The sequence below is a fragment of the Ahaetulla prasina genome, chromosome 8 (assembly GCF_028640845.1).
Source record: "Ahaetulla prasina isolate Xishuangbanna chromosome 8, ASM2864084v1, whole genome shotgun sequence".
Taxonomy (NCBI): Eukaryota; Metazoa; Chordata; class Lepidosauria; order Squamata; family Colubridae; genus Ahaetulla; species Ahaetulla prasina.
The window spans coordinates 53,603,361-53,621,565 of NC_080546.1; the positions used below are offsets into that span (position 1 = coordinate 53,603,361).

The following is an 18,205-nucleotide window of genomic DNA, read 5'->3' on the forward strand; positions in this document are numbered from 1 at the left end:
CATGCGTTATTAAGATGTTGAAAACAGAATTGTTACTATAGTCTAGAGAAAGTGCAATAAACAGATACAATATTCAAAATGTTTCTATGGATTGTATGTTATCCAAGTCAATAGACATTTAAAAGATATTGATCAGTAAATATACCGTAGCAGATACCTAATCTTAATTCTAGCACTGTATTTCAGGACACACTTATTTTTACTGGCATAAGTTCCTAGCAAGACAATTCAGACAATAATTTCCTGTTGTAAAAACTATATTTAATTGTAAGTTTAGGTGCTAAAACCCAATTTTTATCATAAAGATAATATAAGGTTACTGAATTGTAATAAACGTGCGAAGCAGCATTTTACTATTATTTACTTATATCATTATCTTTATTCTTATTTACTTGTATTTTCGTGGCATTCAGTATCTCCAATCAGGATTAGATCCTCATCATGATATGCAGTATTCCAACATAGGGTGGACTGAGCAGTGCCTGTTGAGAAAATCATAACATCAAAGTTGCATTTAGAGGGACTGAACCTTCCTGGAAATTGAAGGCATTTTAAAAGTGGCAAAGAACACCCAGTGTCTTATTACATACTATCAAAATAGTTCAAGACGTAACTATAATTTAGTTTAATGCACTTGATTCTAAATAAACAGGAAAAATATACATTTTATATGCAACATATTTCCTGTGCCATGAGAACTATTATATAAAAAAATGCTACTATCAAATGTTTCCAGAGCTAACAATAAGTTACTAGTAAGATATTTTCTAAACAAATGTATGAATATTGTACGAATTTCAAATATAGTAATTCTCATGCCTCTTAAAATAGGGAAAAATTATATCTCTAGAATAAGAGTGTCAAACTCGCAGTGCCACAGCAGCATGATGTGACATATTACGACTGTTTTCCCCTTTGCTAAAATGGGTGTGGGCATGGCCAGCGGGTGACGCATCCAGCCTGCGGGCCATGAGTTTGACAGCCCTGCTCTAGAGTATTTAAAAAAAACTAGAGTAGAGAGAATAGGATAGGATAGGATAGGATAGGATAGGATAGGATAGGATAGGATAGGATAGGATAGGATAGAATAGAATAGAATAGAATAGAACAGAACAGAACAGAACAGAACAGAATTCTTTATTTGGCCAAGTGTGACTAGAAGCACAAAGAATTCTCCTGTGCAGAAGTTCTCAGTGCACATGCAAAGCAACAAAGTAACAATAATCATAACAATACCAGTAAGGGTTAGTAAGGAAGGATAATAATGATGCTACAGCCATACAACATAGGTAAATGTACACAGACATTAGACAGTACTGTGAGAATTAGGTGTTCAGCAGAGTGATGGCACAAGGGAAGAAACTTTCCTTGTGTCTAGTTGTTTTGGGGTCAGTGCCCTAAAGCAGCATCCCGAGGGGAGGTTAAAACAGTATGTCCAGGATGTGAGGGGTCTGCAGATATTTTCTCAGCCCTCCTTCTGACCCATGCAATATACAGATCATCTATGGAAAGCAAGCTGGCTGCAGTTGTTCTTTCTGGAGTTCTAACTATCCATTGACATCTGTATCTGTCATCTTTGGTTGCCAAACCAAATCAGACAGTTACAGAAGAACAAATGACTCAATAATTATTCTATAAAACTGTACCAACAGCTCCTGAGGCAGTGTGAACTTCATGAATTGATGCTGGAAGAACATACTTTGTTGTACTTTTGAAATGATAGTTCTATTGTTAAGTGTCCACTTTAAATTCTGGGAGATTATAGAACCTCAAAACTTGAAGGATACTACAGCTTATACTGTGCTATCAAATATAGTAAGAGGTGGTAGAATAGAAGGACTCTTCCTAAAATCCACTCTCATCTTTATAGTTTTAAGCATGTTCAGCTCCAGATTGTTCCAGCTGCACCACAGGGCGAGTTGTTCAAATTCCTCTCTATATCATCACAATCTTGAATGAGGCCAATGACCATTGTATTATCTGCAAACATCAATGTTTTAATAGAAGGTTACCTTGAGATGTACTCATTGGTATAGAGCAGAAGTCTTCAAATTTGGCAGCTTTAAGACATGTGGACTTCAATTCCCAGAATTGAAGCATAGCATAGCTGGCTGGAGAATTCTGGGAGTTGAAGTCCACATGTCTTAAAGCTGCCAAGTTTGAGGACTTCTGGTATATATAGAGAGGAGAGCAATGGAGAAAGCATCCATCAGAGGTTCCTGTGCTCATTGCCTGGGTACTAGATGTAATTTTCCCTAGCTTCACCTGCTACATCCTATCTATCAAAAAGCTTCTGATCCACCTGCAAGTATGAATAGGCACAGTGACCTGAATCAGTTTAGAGTGAACAATTTCTAGAATGATGGTACTGAATGATGAGCTAAAGTCTATAAAAAGGACCTGTACATAGGTCCCCAGAGATTCTAGATGTTGTAAGATATAGTGCAGTACAGGGGTGAAATCTACTTACCTTCCCTACCGGTTCGGATGTGTGCGCTCTGCGTGTGCGGGCTCGCTTCACTCGTGACACGAGTCACGTGCATACTTGGCCCCTCTGCGCATGGACAGAGGGTCAAAAACAGGTTACTTCCTGGTTAAAACAAGGAAGCAACAATGTCCAGGCAGGTGGGCAGAGCCTCGTGCTACCGCTGCTACCAGGTTTCCGAAACACGCGCCACCACCACTATTGGTTCTGCCAAACCAGTCCAAACCTCTAGCATTTCACCCCTGGTGCAGTATCATATTGACAGCATTAACTGTTGATCTATTTGCTCAGTAGGCAAACTCAAAGGGAGTCTAACAGCAGATCTATGATAACTTTCAGGTGGGTCAGCAGTAACCTCTCAAAGCTGATTTTGAGAGGTTAGTGCTACAAATATCAGAACAACCAGCCTATAGTCATTCAGCTCCTGATGGAGGATTTGTTAGGAACCAGGATGATATTTGAAATAAGAAGGGACATAACACATCTCCAGTGATTTATTAAAAATCCATGTGAAGATGGGGACCAGTTGTTTAGCACAGGCTTTCAAACAAGAAGCAGTTGCTCAGTCTGGGAATGGTGCTTTTCCAATCTTTTGAAACAGACCTCAAACATCTTTTCCTGAGATCACCAGAGGTGGGCCTATGGAGGAAGATGGAGGATGTAGATAGGTGAAAGAAGATTGACTACTTGGTGTATCTTGGGCGAGGTAGGTAGTGATAGATGACAATTATCTCTTCTCAAACATACAGTAGAACACATTTAGGTCATCAGCCAGTTGATATTTTCTAAACAAATGGACAAAATTATACTAATTCCAAATATACTAATTCTCATGCCTCTTAATATATGGAAGATTATATCATTAGAATATTAAAAAAACTGTAAACTTTGTCATGTAAAATAAATCCTTGTTTATATTTAACTCCACTTGTACCATTACCTTCAAATGATTAAATAACTATCAAAATACTTGATAATTGTATTGGATAAGTTGGCATGGAAATACTGTATATGTCCAATTCACTACTATTAAAAATGTAATAAGACTTGGAGAGGATTCAAAGTAATATGAGATGGTGGTTCCAAATTATCAACTAATGCTCAAGAATGTCTTCTTAAAATGTTGGAAGCTACAATTATTTATTTCCATCAATGTCTTCAATGTCTTCATCTCCCACTAATTCAGCATCTATTACTATTCTTCTAGCTACTACTTCTTCTTGAGAGTCATCCTAAGTAGCATTTCAGAATACATTTTTTAAAATACTGAATCCTAGCTAGGAACCAACATGGTAAGCACTAGCATTTATTCCCAACCACATGCTTAGGAATGTTCAAAATACTCCAGAGTATGGTCAGCTTAATATGCTTATTTCAATAAATTCAACTGGAAATAATTACCATTAAATAGTTTAACTTAAGAGTATCACATACATGATGATGACATTTCACAAACAAAACAAATTATACCACTTGCATAATGATATCACACAAATCATGCCAATAATATACTTTGCATTATTTAATGTGGCATACTGAATGAGGAATTCCTTGCATCAAGATCTGGTAAACTGAGGTTTTACTGTTTCCTAAACACTCTTTATATGAATTTAAAACATTTAAATGCTATCCATTAATATTTTGTTCAATGTTTTGACAATGATATATATCTCATCCACTTTAAAGTGTCAACAACTAATTCAGCATGGCTACCAGATACTAATCAATTAAAATATTTTATAGACCAGCATAATTAAGATGGGGTATTAAAAAAGCATAAAGGATAGATCAAGAGTAAAAATAGAAATCTAAATCTGCCGTTTCTATGAGTCCAGAGCCACCTTATCTTTCTAGGTACTTTCTTTATTGGCCTTCAAGGATACCTGAAGAAAAGGGATGAAATCATGCCAGAGTAGAGAGTCTTCTATGTGTAAGTACAGTTTAGTTAGGCATGGTTGGGGTGGCAAAGTTACTGTCGGATTCACTGGCAATAATGTTTAGGGCCTGGCTTGCTCCAATTGGAGTTCTGTGTTTGCTATATACTGTTCAATCAGTGTTTTACCTGACCATATTCACTCTAAGTACAAGACCTGGAGAGAAGCTCAAAGATACAATTTTAGTTGCTACTTCCCGTTTCCATGTTGACTAAAAATCATTCATTGTTAATCAGGCAAAAGCATGTTAAAAAGATAGCTTGAGTCAATAGTTGAGCATGATTACCCACACTCTAACCTCCACTTTCATGAAATCAGAGACACAATTAGACACTTGAAAGGTTGATGTTAAAAATCATTTTGTACAAATTCTAATTGTGCAACAATGGAAAAGGGCCCTAATTGCACTTCATAGAGAAGTTGTGATATTGGCTTGAAGTAATTTGAGAGCTGCAAGTATATAGTAGCCATCTCTCATCTTAAGGAATTTAATGATGGTAGATGAGCTCCTCAGTGCATTTTCAGCAACCTACTTCCCCAGGTATTTGAACAGGAAATCTGTTCAGTCTTGGAGCAATCTATACTCCAGGAATAGCTCTTGGTACCAATCACAAACCTCTCTGCCTTAAGAACTAATATTTATTTAAATATTTATTTTAAAAGATTTCTTGATGTGATTTACTTGCTAGTATTTTATTAGTGTTAGTGTACTGTTAAGCAACCAAAACATAACCCAATGTAGGTGATATTTATTTATTTATTTTATTTATTTATTATTCATATTTATATACAGCCCTTCTCCGAAGACTCAGGGCAGTTTACAGCCAGAATAAAACAAATACACAAAAGTTAAAATACAATATCTTTAAAAATCTGATTCCATTTGGCTGAAAATTTAAAAATAATAGGATAAAATTATAAAAAACAACCCGATTAAAACCCCGTTAAAATTGCCATTAGGCCAGCCCTGCTTGATGAAAGAGAAAAGTCTTGAGCTTGCGCTTAAAGGTCCGGAGATCGGGGAGTACACGTAGCCCCACAGGTAGTTCATTCCACAGGGCAGGTGCCCCCACAGAGAATGCTCTTCCCCTGGGAGCCGCCAGCCGACATTGTTTGGCTGACGGCACCCTAAGGTTTTTTTATATATGGGATACTATTAAGAAAGTAACAGCAAGAAAATAAATAAAAAATTAAATAATAATAAATTATAATTTCTAATTTTTTTTTTGAAATATCAGATCATAAACTAAAATATAATGTTGCTAATGTGAGAATTAATTTCTAATCCACAAATATCTGTATTAAGGAAAACAATTTTAACTTAAACATACTCAAACACTGGCTAAGAAGTAGCAGAGGTTAAATATAAACTTCCTAGGTTATGCAGTTTTAAACCATACAGTCATTTATATGCTCAGAAGTACCATTCAGTATTGAGAATATAAAATTGCAATTTAACTAAATTGACTGGGCTATCTAAGCATTACAAGAAAAATACTATTTGGTATAACAGAGATGACATTTCACCGAACTGTGTTTTTTTTTCATAGTTCCTATGAATATGTTAGTAATGTGAGAACTAATTTCTACTCCATGAGTATCTGTAGTAAGAAATATAAATGTCAGTCTCAGCCTGCGATGGTACTTGGGGCTGCCATTCCGCTGCTGCATACTTTCGCCAACGACCCTTCCTCTGTCCTGCTTTCCTGGATAGTCAGCCCTGAGGCTTGTCTCTCACTTCGACTTCCCAGCCACATATCTAGATGATGTCAGGGTCATGCGCTGAAGCAGCTTATCACCATCCATCACTTTAAGGAAAGACGGAGCAGCGGGGAACAACTGAAGCGGCTTGTGATAGATTGGGGAGGGAGGAGGAGGATGATACGGGTTAATTGGATAATTGAGTAATTGCACTGGAGTGGAGCTGTATGCTGCTTAAAAGATGATGGGGAGCATGGAGCGTCAGCTCCAACAAAGATTCCTTTCTGTAATACGTTTAAGGTGGTCAGTTAGTACCGATATCAGGATAAACAAACTTGGTTACTGCCTTTGCTGGCTGAGGTTTATTTTTCCAGTTTATAAGGAACCTGAAAATAAATTTAACTTAAATACAATCAAACCTTTCACCAATATGGCTAAAGGGGGAAAGCTTAAATATCTATTTCCTAGTTCACACAATTTGAAAGCATAAAATCACTTGTATACTCAGAAGTATCATTTAATATTGAGAAGAAAAATTGGAATTTATCTAAATTGACTGTGCTACTTAAACATTAAAAAAGATGAACATGCAAGGTTTCCCATCAACCATATTGTGAATTATAAGGTTGATACAACAGTAGTGGGCCTTATTCAGGAAGACAGTGAGGGTGATTACCACAAGGAGATAGAGGGTTTGGTGAACTTGTGAAATAGAAACAGCTTCATTTTAAATGTAGAAAAAACAAAAGAAATCATTGTTGATTTCAGAAAAAGAAAGGCACAGCCATACAGCTCTGTGTATTAATGATTCAACTGTGGAGGTGGTTAGTAGCATCAGGTTTCTGAGTATGCAACCAACGAGTAGGTTAGCTTGGTCACTCAATAATGAAGTGAATACAGCAGCGCCTGCATTTTCTGCATTGCATCAGAAGAGTACATCTTCCTTCCCCTGTCCTTACCACTTTCTATAGAGGGATGATTGAGAGCATCCTGTCATATTGCATTACAGTCTGGTTTGGAAGCATTATTGCATTGGACAGGAAGATGGTACAGAGTGGTAAAGATGGCAGAGAAGATTATTGGCAGTTCCCTTCTGTCTATCCAGGATATGGCATATAAGCACTGTTTGATCATAGTTCACAGTATTGTTAGGGACACTACACATCATCTCCATGACCAGTTTTCCTTGTTATCTTCTGGGAGAAGGCTTTGTGGTGTCCAAAGCAGAACATTATCTTCTGGGAGAAGGTATCCAAAGCAGAACATCTAGATACAGTCACAGCTTTGTTCCATATAGTATCAACCTTGTGAACTCTCAAGTTTCCTCTTTCCACTATGTATTCAAAATGGACAGTGATTAATATATATGTGTACTGTATGTGTATACGTGTACACATATAATATTTATGTGTGTGTTTATATATGTGTATGGATATGTGTGTGTATGTGTGTACTCACACATATACATTTCTTCTTTCTTTCTTTCTTTCTTTCTTTCTTTCTTTCTTTCTTTCTTTCTTTCTTCCTTCCTTCCTTCCTTCCTTCCTTCCTCCCTCCCTCCCTCCCTCCCTCCCTCCCTTCCTTTCATGAGCAGGCAATAGAATTTCATTTTTAAAGTGTGCCAGGGTGTTCAAGTCAACAATAACAATAAAAGTTATCTCATCTTGTTTTCTTTGTTCCTAATAATTTTCTAATTTCAGTCATACTGTACATATTTTAACAGCTAAGCAAGAACTTTATTTTTGTATTATTCCTAGTGTTCTCCTTTCTGAACTGATCTATTTAATTCTTTTCATATATGATTTCAAAAGAACAATTTGGCCAGGCAACAGCAAATGTAAATGATGCACTCTTATACCATAATAGTAAACAGGCAGCTGCAATGTATTGTTACAATTGAAAACTACAACTCTGATTTATTGGCTTAAATGCTGAATACTTAAAAAGTATTTACTTGGGTTAAGGAATGGAGGCTTCATATACTTATTATTTTGGGTGATATACTTTACTGACTTTGGTGGGATTTCACTCTCCAAAGTTGGCTTGATTGTGCTTGAATACTTTAATTAGCCATGTGTCATCCATGCTAGATATTGGCACCCTAAGGATCTGCCTTATCATTTTATCTAACAAAGCTTCATAAAAGACCAAATCAAATATGTGATAAATCTCCATATGTAACCTCAATGTTAGACTGTTAAATATATATGAAAATGGATGCAAATATAAATCAGAACATGGGATGAAAAAATAAAAGTGGCCATAATAATGAACTTACTTAATTGCTTTCTTCAGTTGGAAAGTAATGAATCATCATGAAAAGTAGCATTTACACTCCCACCACCCCACTTGAGTGATCAATACTCTAGTACGGGGGTCTCCAACCTTGGTCCCTTTAAGACTTGTGGACTTCGACTCCCAGAGTCCCGCAACCAGCAAAGCTCTGGGAGTCGAAGTCCACAAGTCTTAAAGGGACCAAGGTTGGAGACCTCTGCTCTAGAACAGCAAGAATGCTGCAATCCTAAATTAATGTAACCCTCACTCAAATTTTGTTCTGCATATTTGGTTAAGCAGGCACTGTACTTGTTTTTTGAAATTTAATAAGAAAAAAGAAGTGTACATTTTAAAATTAAGACTGCTCAGACTTATTACAATTGAAAAATTTTATGTAATGTAATCGTGACTGCTGAATGCTAAGTTTAATCAATATGGAGTTCAGTTTTTTTGAAATACATTAAATTTTGGGTAGAGATTACCCCCAGTTTAAGAACAAGTTATTATTTTTTAATTATTATTTGTTGCACAGTTAGCTAGATATTTAGACTGGATTTGGCCTTTTTTTCCAGTATCAAGTCCTTCCCAAGGACCTGGGATAGTGAGATGTGGATATTTGATGGTGTTACAGATATCATCGCAGGATGTAACCTGTTCCAAGTAAAGCTGCCTTTTGCAATTGACTGAGTGGAATCCGTCAATGCTGATAGTGTTCAGGGGGTGCTCCAATTGTTTCGGGACTGCATCTAAGATGCCTACCTCATTAATTAATTAATTAATCAGTCAATCAATTCATACATTCATTCATTATCCCGCCTTTATTATTTTTACAAATAACCCAAGGTGGCAAACATATCCAACACACCTTCCTCTTTCATTTTAGTTCCATTTTCAAGAACTGTCCTTAAGTCAAATGTGTATGTAAGCCAGAAAAATATTATTGTATAATGGTGAGTATGTATATATGTATGCAGTTTTGTATAAATTACTTGAAGCATTGTGTATTTAAGTTGAATTTTTGTGTATTTTAGCTGAATGTTGCTAAAATAGGCACTGTTCGTCATCATGGATTGTCTTTGAATTAATTTGTTTTTAATCTGGGGATTTACTGTACCGAACACTTTTCAAATACTAATATACCTTGCTAAACAGAAATTGTAGGTAATGAGGACCAAATATCAATATAAGTTAGGATTGCTGCTTTAAATAAAAGTAGTTGCAATCATTCATAGGAGAAGTTATTACAGATTTAACTCCAAATGGCATCCTCTCATAATGTAACTGTTGTAAACAGATTACAAAAATGGAGGAACTAGAAGTGAATATGCACCATGTGTACTTAGAAGACCAGCAAATCAGAGGTGGGTTTCAGCAGGTTCTGACCAGTTCTGGAGAACTGGTAGCAGAAATTTTGAGTAGTTTGGAGAATCGATAGTAAAAAATCTGACTGGCCCTGCCCCCATCTATTTTCTGTTCCCAAGTCCCAGCTGATTGGGACGGAATGGGGATTTTGCAGTAAATTTCCTCTGGAGTGGGGAAGGAATGGAGATTTTACAGTATCCTTCCCCTGCCACACCTATCAAGCCACACCCACCAAGCCACACCCACAGAACTGGTAGTAAAAAATTTTGAAACCCACCACTGCAGCAAATGGCTTTAAAAAGTTATGCCTGGATTTTGAAAGATGCAGTGACTTCAATGTTCCATATAGATGGTTTCATGATGTGCCCTTCTGAATCGTTTATAATATATATTAATGAATATATATTATATGTAAGTAGAAAACTGTCGAGCCAGAACAATAGAATCATATCACAGAGAAGTGATAAAAGTCTTAACAATTTTTGTATATTACACAAAACTACAATAATAAGGCACATCTGTATTGTTAATGAGCAATGAGAAATCATTTATATTAAAAAATAAAAAAATAAATCCAACAATGCTGAATAAAAAATGAATTTTTAAGAATGCATTTTTAAGAGCATTAAGATAAAATGTGGAAAGCATCATTAACCCAAATGACAGACTATCCATACCCAAAGATTAACTGTCTGGATAAATCTCTGCATGAGGATGTTCCAAAAATGTTAACAGATGGAAAATTTGACACTGTATTACAAACTGTTCTACAATACTAAGATCATTTTTTGCTTGGATTGGAAATTGTTTCCAAAAACAGTTTGCTTTATGGATGGAACAGTAGGCTTAAAAATAGTAAATACAATGAAGTGAGGGCAGCAGAGATTTAGGGAAAGCTGTTTGTTTATTTTGAATGTGTAGAAAGTAATGTTTTTATCACTTCTGGTGGTAAATAACTATCTTTTCTATCCTGCCTTCTTTTAAAAAGAAATTACTAAATGAAAAATTAATTACTTTTTATAATCAAAACCAAACCAACCTTGCAATCCAACAAAAATGCTTTGGATGATTTGGCCATCTCAAATTTCTCTGATAGGAAGAAATTCACTGGGAACAATACTTCTTAATTTGTTCTTCTGAGGTATTACGTGCAATTAATTATTTAGGAGGACTTAAAACAATGTGGCAAAGATTTCTAGAAGCTGTCTCCAAATTGGGATAATAGTCACAAAAAATAGCAATGTGATTAACTGACAATAAATGTACTATATTCAAAGGCAACATTTTGAACTAAATTCTGAACTGATGGTAACTGAAAGAGAAAAATATATTGATAAAAAGCCTAGTTAAAAATGTGGAACAAATTATCATCTGCAATAAGAAGATAAAACCTATTTTTAGAGATCATTTGGAACAAAACTGAAAATCAGCTGTCAATATAATATCTCAAATAAATTGGATATATTATCAAATGTATCTATGATAGTCATTTCAATTCAAAATAGGATTTGAAAGTTTTAATGGTACAGAATAGGCTAGCTATAATATGCAGGAAACCGGAGATCCTTTATGATTAACTTTGAAGGCTGGTAATCTAGAAAAAAAGTATAATAAATGGGCTATGATAAAAAAGAAAACAGGTATAAATAATAATATATCTCAATGGAATTCCTTCTTCCATCACAACCGTTAAAGCTTCTTGGATGAGACACAAAACATTTTTTTCTTTTTCTTCAAGGAAAAAAACAATCCAGTTGCCTTTTGCAAAAACACCTTTGAGGCAATTGTGACTTGGATGACTGAGAATCTTCACAGACAATACAAAATATGTTTATTCTACTAGAATACATCATCTTTCAATAAAATTAAATTATGGGAGATTGAAAAATTATTTGGCATAATAATAGTGTCTAATTTACCCATAAGAGAGTGAAGAGAAAGGTTATAAAACTTATTTTTTGTCAGCATTGTAATGCATGTTTTGAGGAAAGTGGAGGTATTTGAATATATATTTTAGTTTATATGAAATTATGGAATTCGCTACTACAAGATGCATAGAAGATTGGCAACCTTATAAAAAAATCAATCAAACAATAGGAAAGACAACATGCTCCGAATATGTCACATACCTGATTATCTTTTTCTTGTCATTGTGGAACAGAAAGAATGCTGACTACAATGTTTCATTTTGATAATAAAAACAGCTCTTCTTTTCTTAAAGCCTATAAACTAATCCATCGGTCCATTTTTAAAACACTTAAATTATTTTTTGGAAATTTGAAAAAATCCAACAGAGGGTGAAAAACAAATGTCTCTAAACAATTGGTCAAATTATAAAAGTATGAATACAAAGGTAAACAAGAAGTACTGCAGCATTTTTAGCTTAAGAAGTAGGAAACATAGGAAGGTTTCTAAGCAATGCACATTTGAGATATTATACACAACTAATAATAATAATGTAAACACATATTAAACTTATAGAAGAATAACTCAAAAGCTAAAGCTAAATTTCACCATCATGTGACCATTGTCTTTGATAATAGAATTTAAGCTGATGGCATTTATTTTATGTATAATGTTATCACTCCAAAAATCATGTTCTGGTAATATTTTTGTTTTTGTGGTACTGTTTAATCCATAATCCTTAGTTCTGTCTATACAAATTCATGTTAAAATAGTTTGAATAAAATCTTTATTGCAGTCATTGATTAACAATGCTGACTTGTTCTAAGCTTCTTTTAAATATTGAAATGATTAATATTTAAGTTTTCTTGCCTGGAGAATTCTAATATATATCTCAAAATATTATCCTTACAAATGCTGACAGATATCTATAGCATCAATAAAGCATATATTGTCTCATATTCCAAAAAAAACCAACCAAACCCAACTTTCTGAAAACAAAAGATAGGGCATACAAAAGGCATTCACCCAAGGCTTAAAAAGTTGATTACTACTATACAGTTACAAACTAGTAATACTAATTCAAACTCCCCTAAATATTTCATAGACTTTTAAAATAATATTAAGTAGACTTTATTATTCCTGAATTACTGTTTGTGTGCAAACCTGAGAAAACAAATTGAAGGGGAACTCATCAAATTTGCAGACAATACTAACCCTAGCCAACATCCGAGAAGACAAGCTCAGGGTCCATCAAGATCTTGATTGACTTGAACATTGGATCCTATCTAATAAAATGAAATTCAATGTAGATGAAAATAACATTTTACACTTAGGCAAGACAAACCAATGGTATATATACTGACTAGATGAAACTAGGCCTAATGCCTGTAACTGTGAGATGGATCTTGGAGTTCTAGTGGACAATCACTTAACTATGAGCCAAGAGGGTGCAGCAACAGCCAAAAAAGCCAATACCATCCTAGGTTGTATTAATAGAGAGACAGAATCAAGATTGTGTGAAATGTTAGTACCTCTTTAAAATGCCTTAATAATATACTAAGACCAAACTTGGAATACTGCATCCAGTTCTGTTCACAACAATATAAAAAAGATGGTAAGACTCTAGAAAGAGTGCAGAGAAGAGCAACAACAATTATTAGGGGCTGGACCCTAAAATGTACGAAAAAAGTTACTGGAATTGGATATATCTAGTTTAATAAAAAGAAGGACTACAGGATACATGATAGCATTGTTCCAATATTTTAGGGGCTCCTACAAAGATGAGGGGTTCATTTTCCAAAGCACCAAAAGGCAAGAGAAGAAATAATGGATGGAAACTAACCAAGGAGATAAGCAACCTAGAACTAAGGAGAAATTTCTTAATGGTGAAAGCAATCAACCAATGGAATAGCTTGCCATCACTGGAGGCTTTCAAAAAGAGACTGGACAACCATTTATCTGAAATGATATATGGTCTCCTATTCAAGCAGGAGATTGGATTAGAAGACTTCCAAGGTCTCTTCCAACTCTATTATTCTATGACCAAGTTTATGCATAAACAAATAAGAATTCCTGATTTCAAAAAAGCTATTTAAACCATTAGACTGTACTACATGAGCTTTCCTATCTCACTATACTGTTGAAAAGCAACTAAGCAATATTCAAGATAATTAATCTTCAACATATATTAATAGAAATAAACACCTTTTGAAGTACCTTCAAGCAATTATAAATGAAATCATTATTAATAATTAAAAAACATGCAGACTTCTAGGGGCTGATTCAGAGGACCATGGTGATAATGATATGGGTGGTGGGAAGATGATCACTGTTCTCCCTTCTTTCTCATTCTTCCCTCTGTTTCCAGAAACCCTTTTCTTTTGTGGTGGGTACTCATGTAGTCATGTCCTTGCAGGGAGTTTGGGGAGAAAGTCAAAAGAATCATGATTTACTTCTATCACTCTTGTATTAACAGAATTACTTTTTCCCAATATAATGAAACATAGCAATGTTTTGAAAAAGGTGCCTCAGCTGATAATGTGCAATTAAGGTAATAGCTGCGGAGAGCAGAGCTGAATTCTTAGTGGCAATGGGAACACATAATTGTAGTTTTCAAGGCAGCAATATAGAAGTGGTTTGTAATAATTTCTTCTAAAATGTTTTCTCCTCCTCCCCAGTCTATCCTATAGCCCTTCCTTAAAATATTAGGTTCTGACATTACCAAGTATGGGGGATTGGTAAAGTTTGGCTAGGCACTATCACTTGCTGTAGACAAACATAAAAAACTACAGGAGGAAATAATTCAATATTCATGTATGATGCTGCATTAAAACAAATATCTAAATAATATATTATGGATAACTATATCTCTGAACCTGCATTCTTATTATTATGGAAAGATAGAAAGTTGGAGTATTGACTGAAATGTGTAAACAGTTTAAATATGTAGTTCCTAAATTAATCTTGTTTAAATTCTCCTGCCATTATTTTTTTAATCATGAGAGGCAAATTAAGAACCAAAGGGAAAGAATGAAACATGTGCAAGAAAACAACCAAGTACAGGCAACACCAAGGACTCCCCTAGTCAAGAACCCTGTCTCATACTCCTTATTCCCAGGAATAGATTACCAGCTTTTGGGAAGAAGAAAAGCAGGAGCCTTGTTCATCTATTCTGGTATACAAACCATGGAAGTATTTGTAATGTATTTATTTATCCATTCCTATTGGCAGAAAAAGTGAAGCTAGAAAGATCAAAGATATTACACTGATCATCCCAGAAGAAATCAGAAATCTTACTGTAACGTTTGAAAACACCCTCTGTCAAGAAACATTTCCCCCAGTGGTTGTAATTTATAATAACTATGGTTTCACAGGATATGCTATTATAAAGTTAAACTAAATATAAAGCAATGACATGAAGCTATTCCCTAGTTAGGCCTATTATTATTACCATTGTGAAAAAGTTAAACACTGAATTATTTAAAATAGATAAAACTTTAAAAAAAAGGATTTTAGGCTCAAGTCAATTATTGCTGGAACATGGTTTTTTCCACTTCTCTCTACAGAGCTTTCCAGTTGCTTAGATTTTTATTATGTATTTCAGAAAAGGCTCCATTAACAATCCTATTCATAAAGAAATTTGTTATATTCACTCATTTATTTTAGAATGCAATTCAGTGATATAAATCAACATTATAATGTTGTTTTGAGATTATTTTTACAATATAGATCATCAGTACAATTATTTTTGATGTTTTAGATACATAGAATTCCTGTAGAAGCTTCAAAAAGGTTTCTAATGTCAAAACAGAATTATATTAGAATTATATAGTGAATTATTTGCCACCATTTAATATTTAATCCTGGAATGGAAGCCACTGAAATGACCAATAAAGACGAATAAATTGTGATCTCCAATTTAGAAAATCATAATATCAAATACCGTATATACTCGAATATAAGCCGATCCGAGTATAAGCCGAGGTCCCCAATTTTACCCCAAAAACTGGGGTAAACTGGGGACTCGAGTATAAGCCGAGGGTGGGAAATGAGGCACCTATCGGTTGGGGAAACCCTCCCTCCCTCAGCTGAGAAGGCTGGCGGCTCCCCGCCCGCCTCTCACTGCACCGGCAGGGCTTCCCCGCGCCATCCGGTAAAATGTGAAAAAAAGAAAAAAAAAAACTCGAGTATAAGCCGTATATACTCGAGTATAAGCCGAGGGGCTTAAAAAAAAAAAAACTCGAGTATAAGCCGTATAGACCCGAGTATAAGCCGAGGGGACGTTTTTCAGCACAAAAAACGTGCTGAAAAACTCGGCTTATACTCGAGTATATACGGTATTTAAAGGCATGTGGTCACTCCCATGGATACTATTTCTATCAATTTTTCTCACTTTGGGATTTGTAAATTAATCAATGTTACATTAATAAAATTTCTGAAGTGACAGGGATTCCTATTCTTTATATTTCAATAACAGGTTTGGTTACTTTGATATAAATGAGATGAATAATTTGAAAACATTTTAACCAAAAGTATTTCAAGTCTACAGCAGCATATTTAAAAGCTCTTCTTTTCTATTCTTAACAACTCTTGTATGGTACTAGAAATGCAATATTGTTAATTATGAAGAACAATAATTTTATTGCATTACATGCAAAACAAGATGGTGTAATGTTGTAGTCTATAATACTATAATAGTTAACTAAATGAATTTTTAATTTGTTTTAATTAATACAAGTAACATAGAGCAAATATCTATATCCTCAGGAAGGATCCATTGGATCCTTGATGGGACCTGCTGAGAAAGATTAAATAAATTAAATGTAATCTTGCTGAGATCCTGGCAAAATGAAGTTTAATACCATAGGAATGGAAGGTGGCCAATATGACATCATTTTTTAAAAAAGGAACTGAAATTGGGACCTGGGAAATCATAAGCCACAATTGATATGGTATATGTGGTGTACACCATATACCAAGATTTTTAAGAAGTCTTAAATAAAGATTCCCATTAAACTAAATGGTCATGAGATACAAGAACACATCTTTAATGAATTATTAAGGACTAGAAGGATTAGAAACTGAAACTAAAATTGTAAGGAAAAACATCCAAAACCCTGAATATGTTGAAGGAAAGCACATTTAAGAAATATTGTGTTAAAGGTCAAACAAAAGAGAGTGAAAAAGCCAGTCTCCTCTTTAGAAAAAAAAACACCACTAAAATTAATTAATTAATTAATTGGCAACAAGCAGTGCCAATTTGGTGCAAATATAGGGGGGAAAGAATGTTAAGTAATAATTATTTTCCTAGGTCCAAAATTTCACAGAAATAATCACTGTAGTCATGAAATAAGGAGACATCTGGTATTTGGAAAAAAGACTGTGCACATATAGACAAATGTTAAAATTAATTAACATTTTAAACATATTAAACATATTTAACATATTAAAATTACATATGTTTTTCTCAGTTGTTACATTGAAATTTGGTTTATCAGCAAAAAGATAAAATGTCTTTTAACCGTTTTGCAGAAAATTGCAGAACAAATCATACACTAACAAAAGTAAAACTATTGGATCATTGGAAGCACAAGTATTTTTGGAGTAAAGTCCAAAAATGTAAAAACAATGGAAAAGATCCTGGTGTTTGGAATAATCAAAGGCAAAAGGATAAGAAATTGACAGAAGGCAAGGTGACTAACTACTATTATGCAAGCATAAAACAAGAAACTATGTTGGACTGCTGCTTTTTAACTTCATAAAAGATTTTTCATAAAAAATCTTCATAAGAGATTTTGACTTGAGGGTAAGTAGCCAGGGAGCAGTAAATAAAAGCAAAGTTTGCCAAAGTTTGTAAATAATACCAAAGGGGTTTATGAAGAACTTTTTAAAAACTGCCTAGTCAGCCATGGCAAATATAGTTCAACTGAAATAAGTGTAAATGTCTCTGAATCTGGCATATCGTAACTACCCAGGAAATAGAATTTGGGAATTATAATGGATAGTTAGTCGAGATGATGACTATCTCTCATTTATGCATGAGCCTGTGTGTGTGCACACAATTTACAATTTGGTTTATTTGTTCATTTTTTGTTCTTTTCACCTCCTTTTAGCCCTCTTTGTCCTGAGACAGTGCATTTCATAGTTTGTGGGGAAAACAGGAAAACCAGACCTAAATTTAACTCATAGAATCATCTATTGTAATGTCCTTCCTGTTAAAGACTACTTCAGCTTTAATTGCAATAATACAAGAGCAACCAATAGATTTAAACTTAATGTTAACTGCTTTAATCTAGATTGCAGAAAATATGACTTCTGTAACAGAATCATCAGTGCTTGGAACACTTTACCTGACTCTGTGGTCTCTTCCCATAATCCTAAAAGCTTTAACCAAAAACTTTCTAATATTGACCTCACCCCATTCCTAAGAGGACCATAAGGGGCGTGCATAAGAGCACAAACGTGCCTACCGTTCCTGTCCTATTGTTTTTCTTCTTCTTCTTCTTCTTATATATATATATGCTTTTACCTACTAATATTCACT

At 34.4% G+C, this 18,205-nt stretch overlaps 1 protein-coding gene across 1 annotated transcript in view; it reads right to left on the minus strand.

The window, feature by feature from the left end:
- Nucleotides 1-18,205, minus strand: part of TENM3 (teneurin transmembrane protein 3) — a 502,165-nt gene that overhangs the window by 305,971 nt on the left and 177,989 nt on the right. Inside the window, exon 4 of the mRNA XM_058192837.1 lies at nt 393-482. Within this exon, the coding sequence (XP_058048820.1) occupies nt 393-482 (90 nt within the window). The remainder of the gene's footprint in view (nt 1-392; nt 483-18,205) is intronic.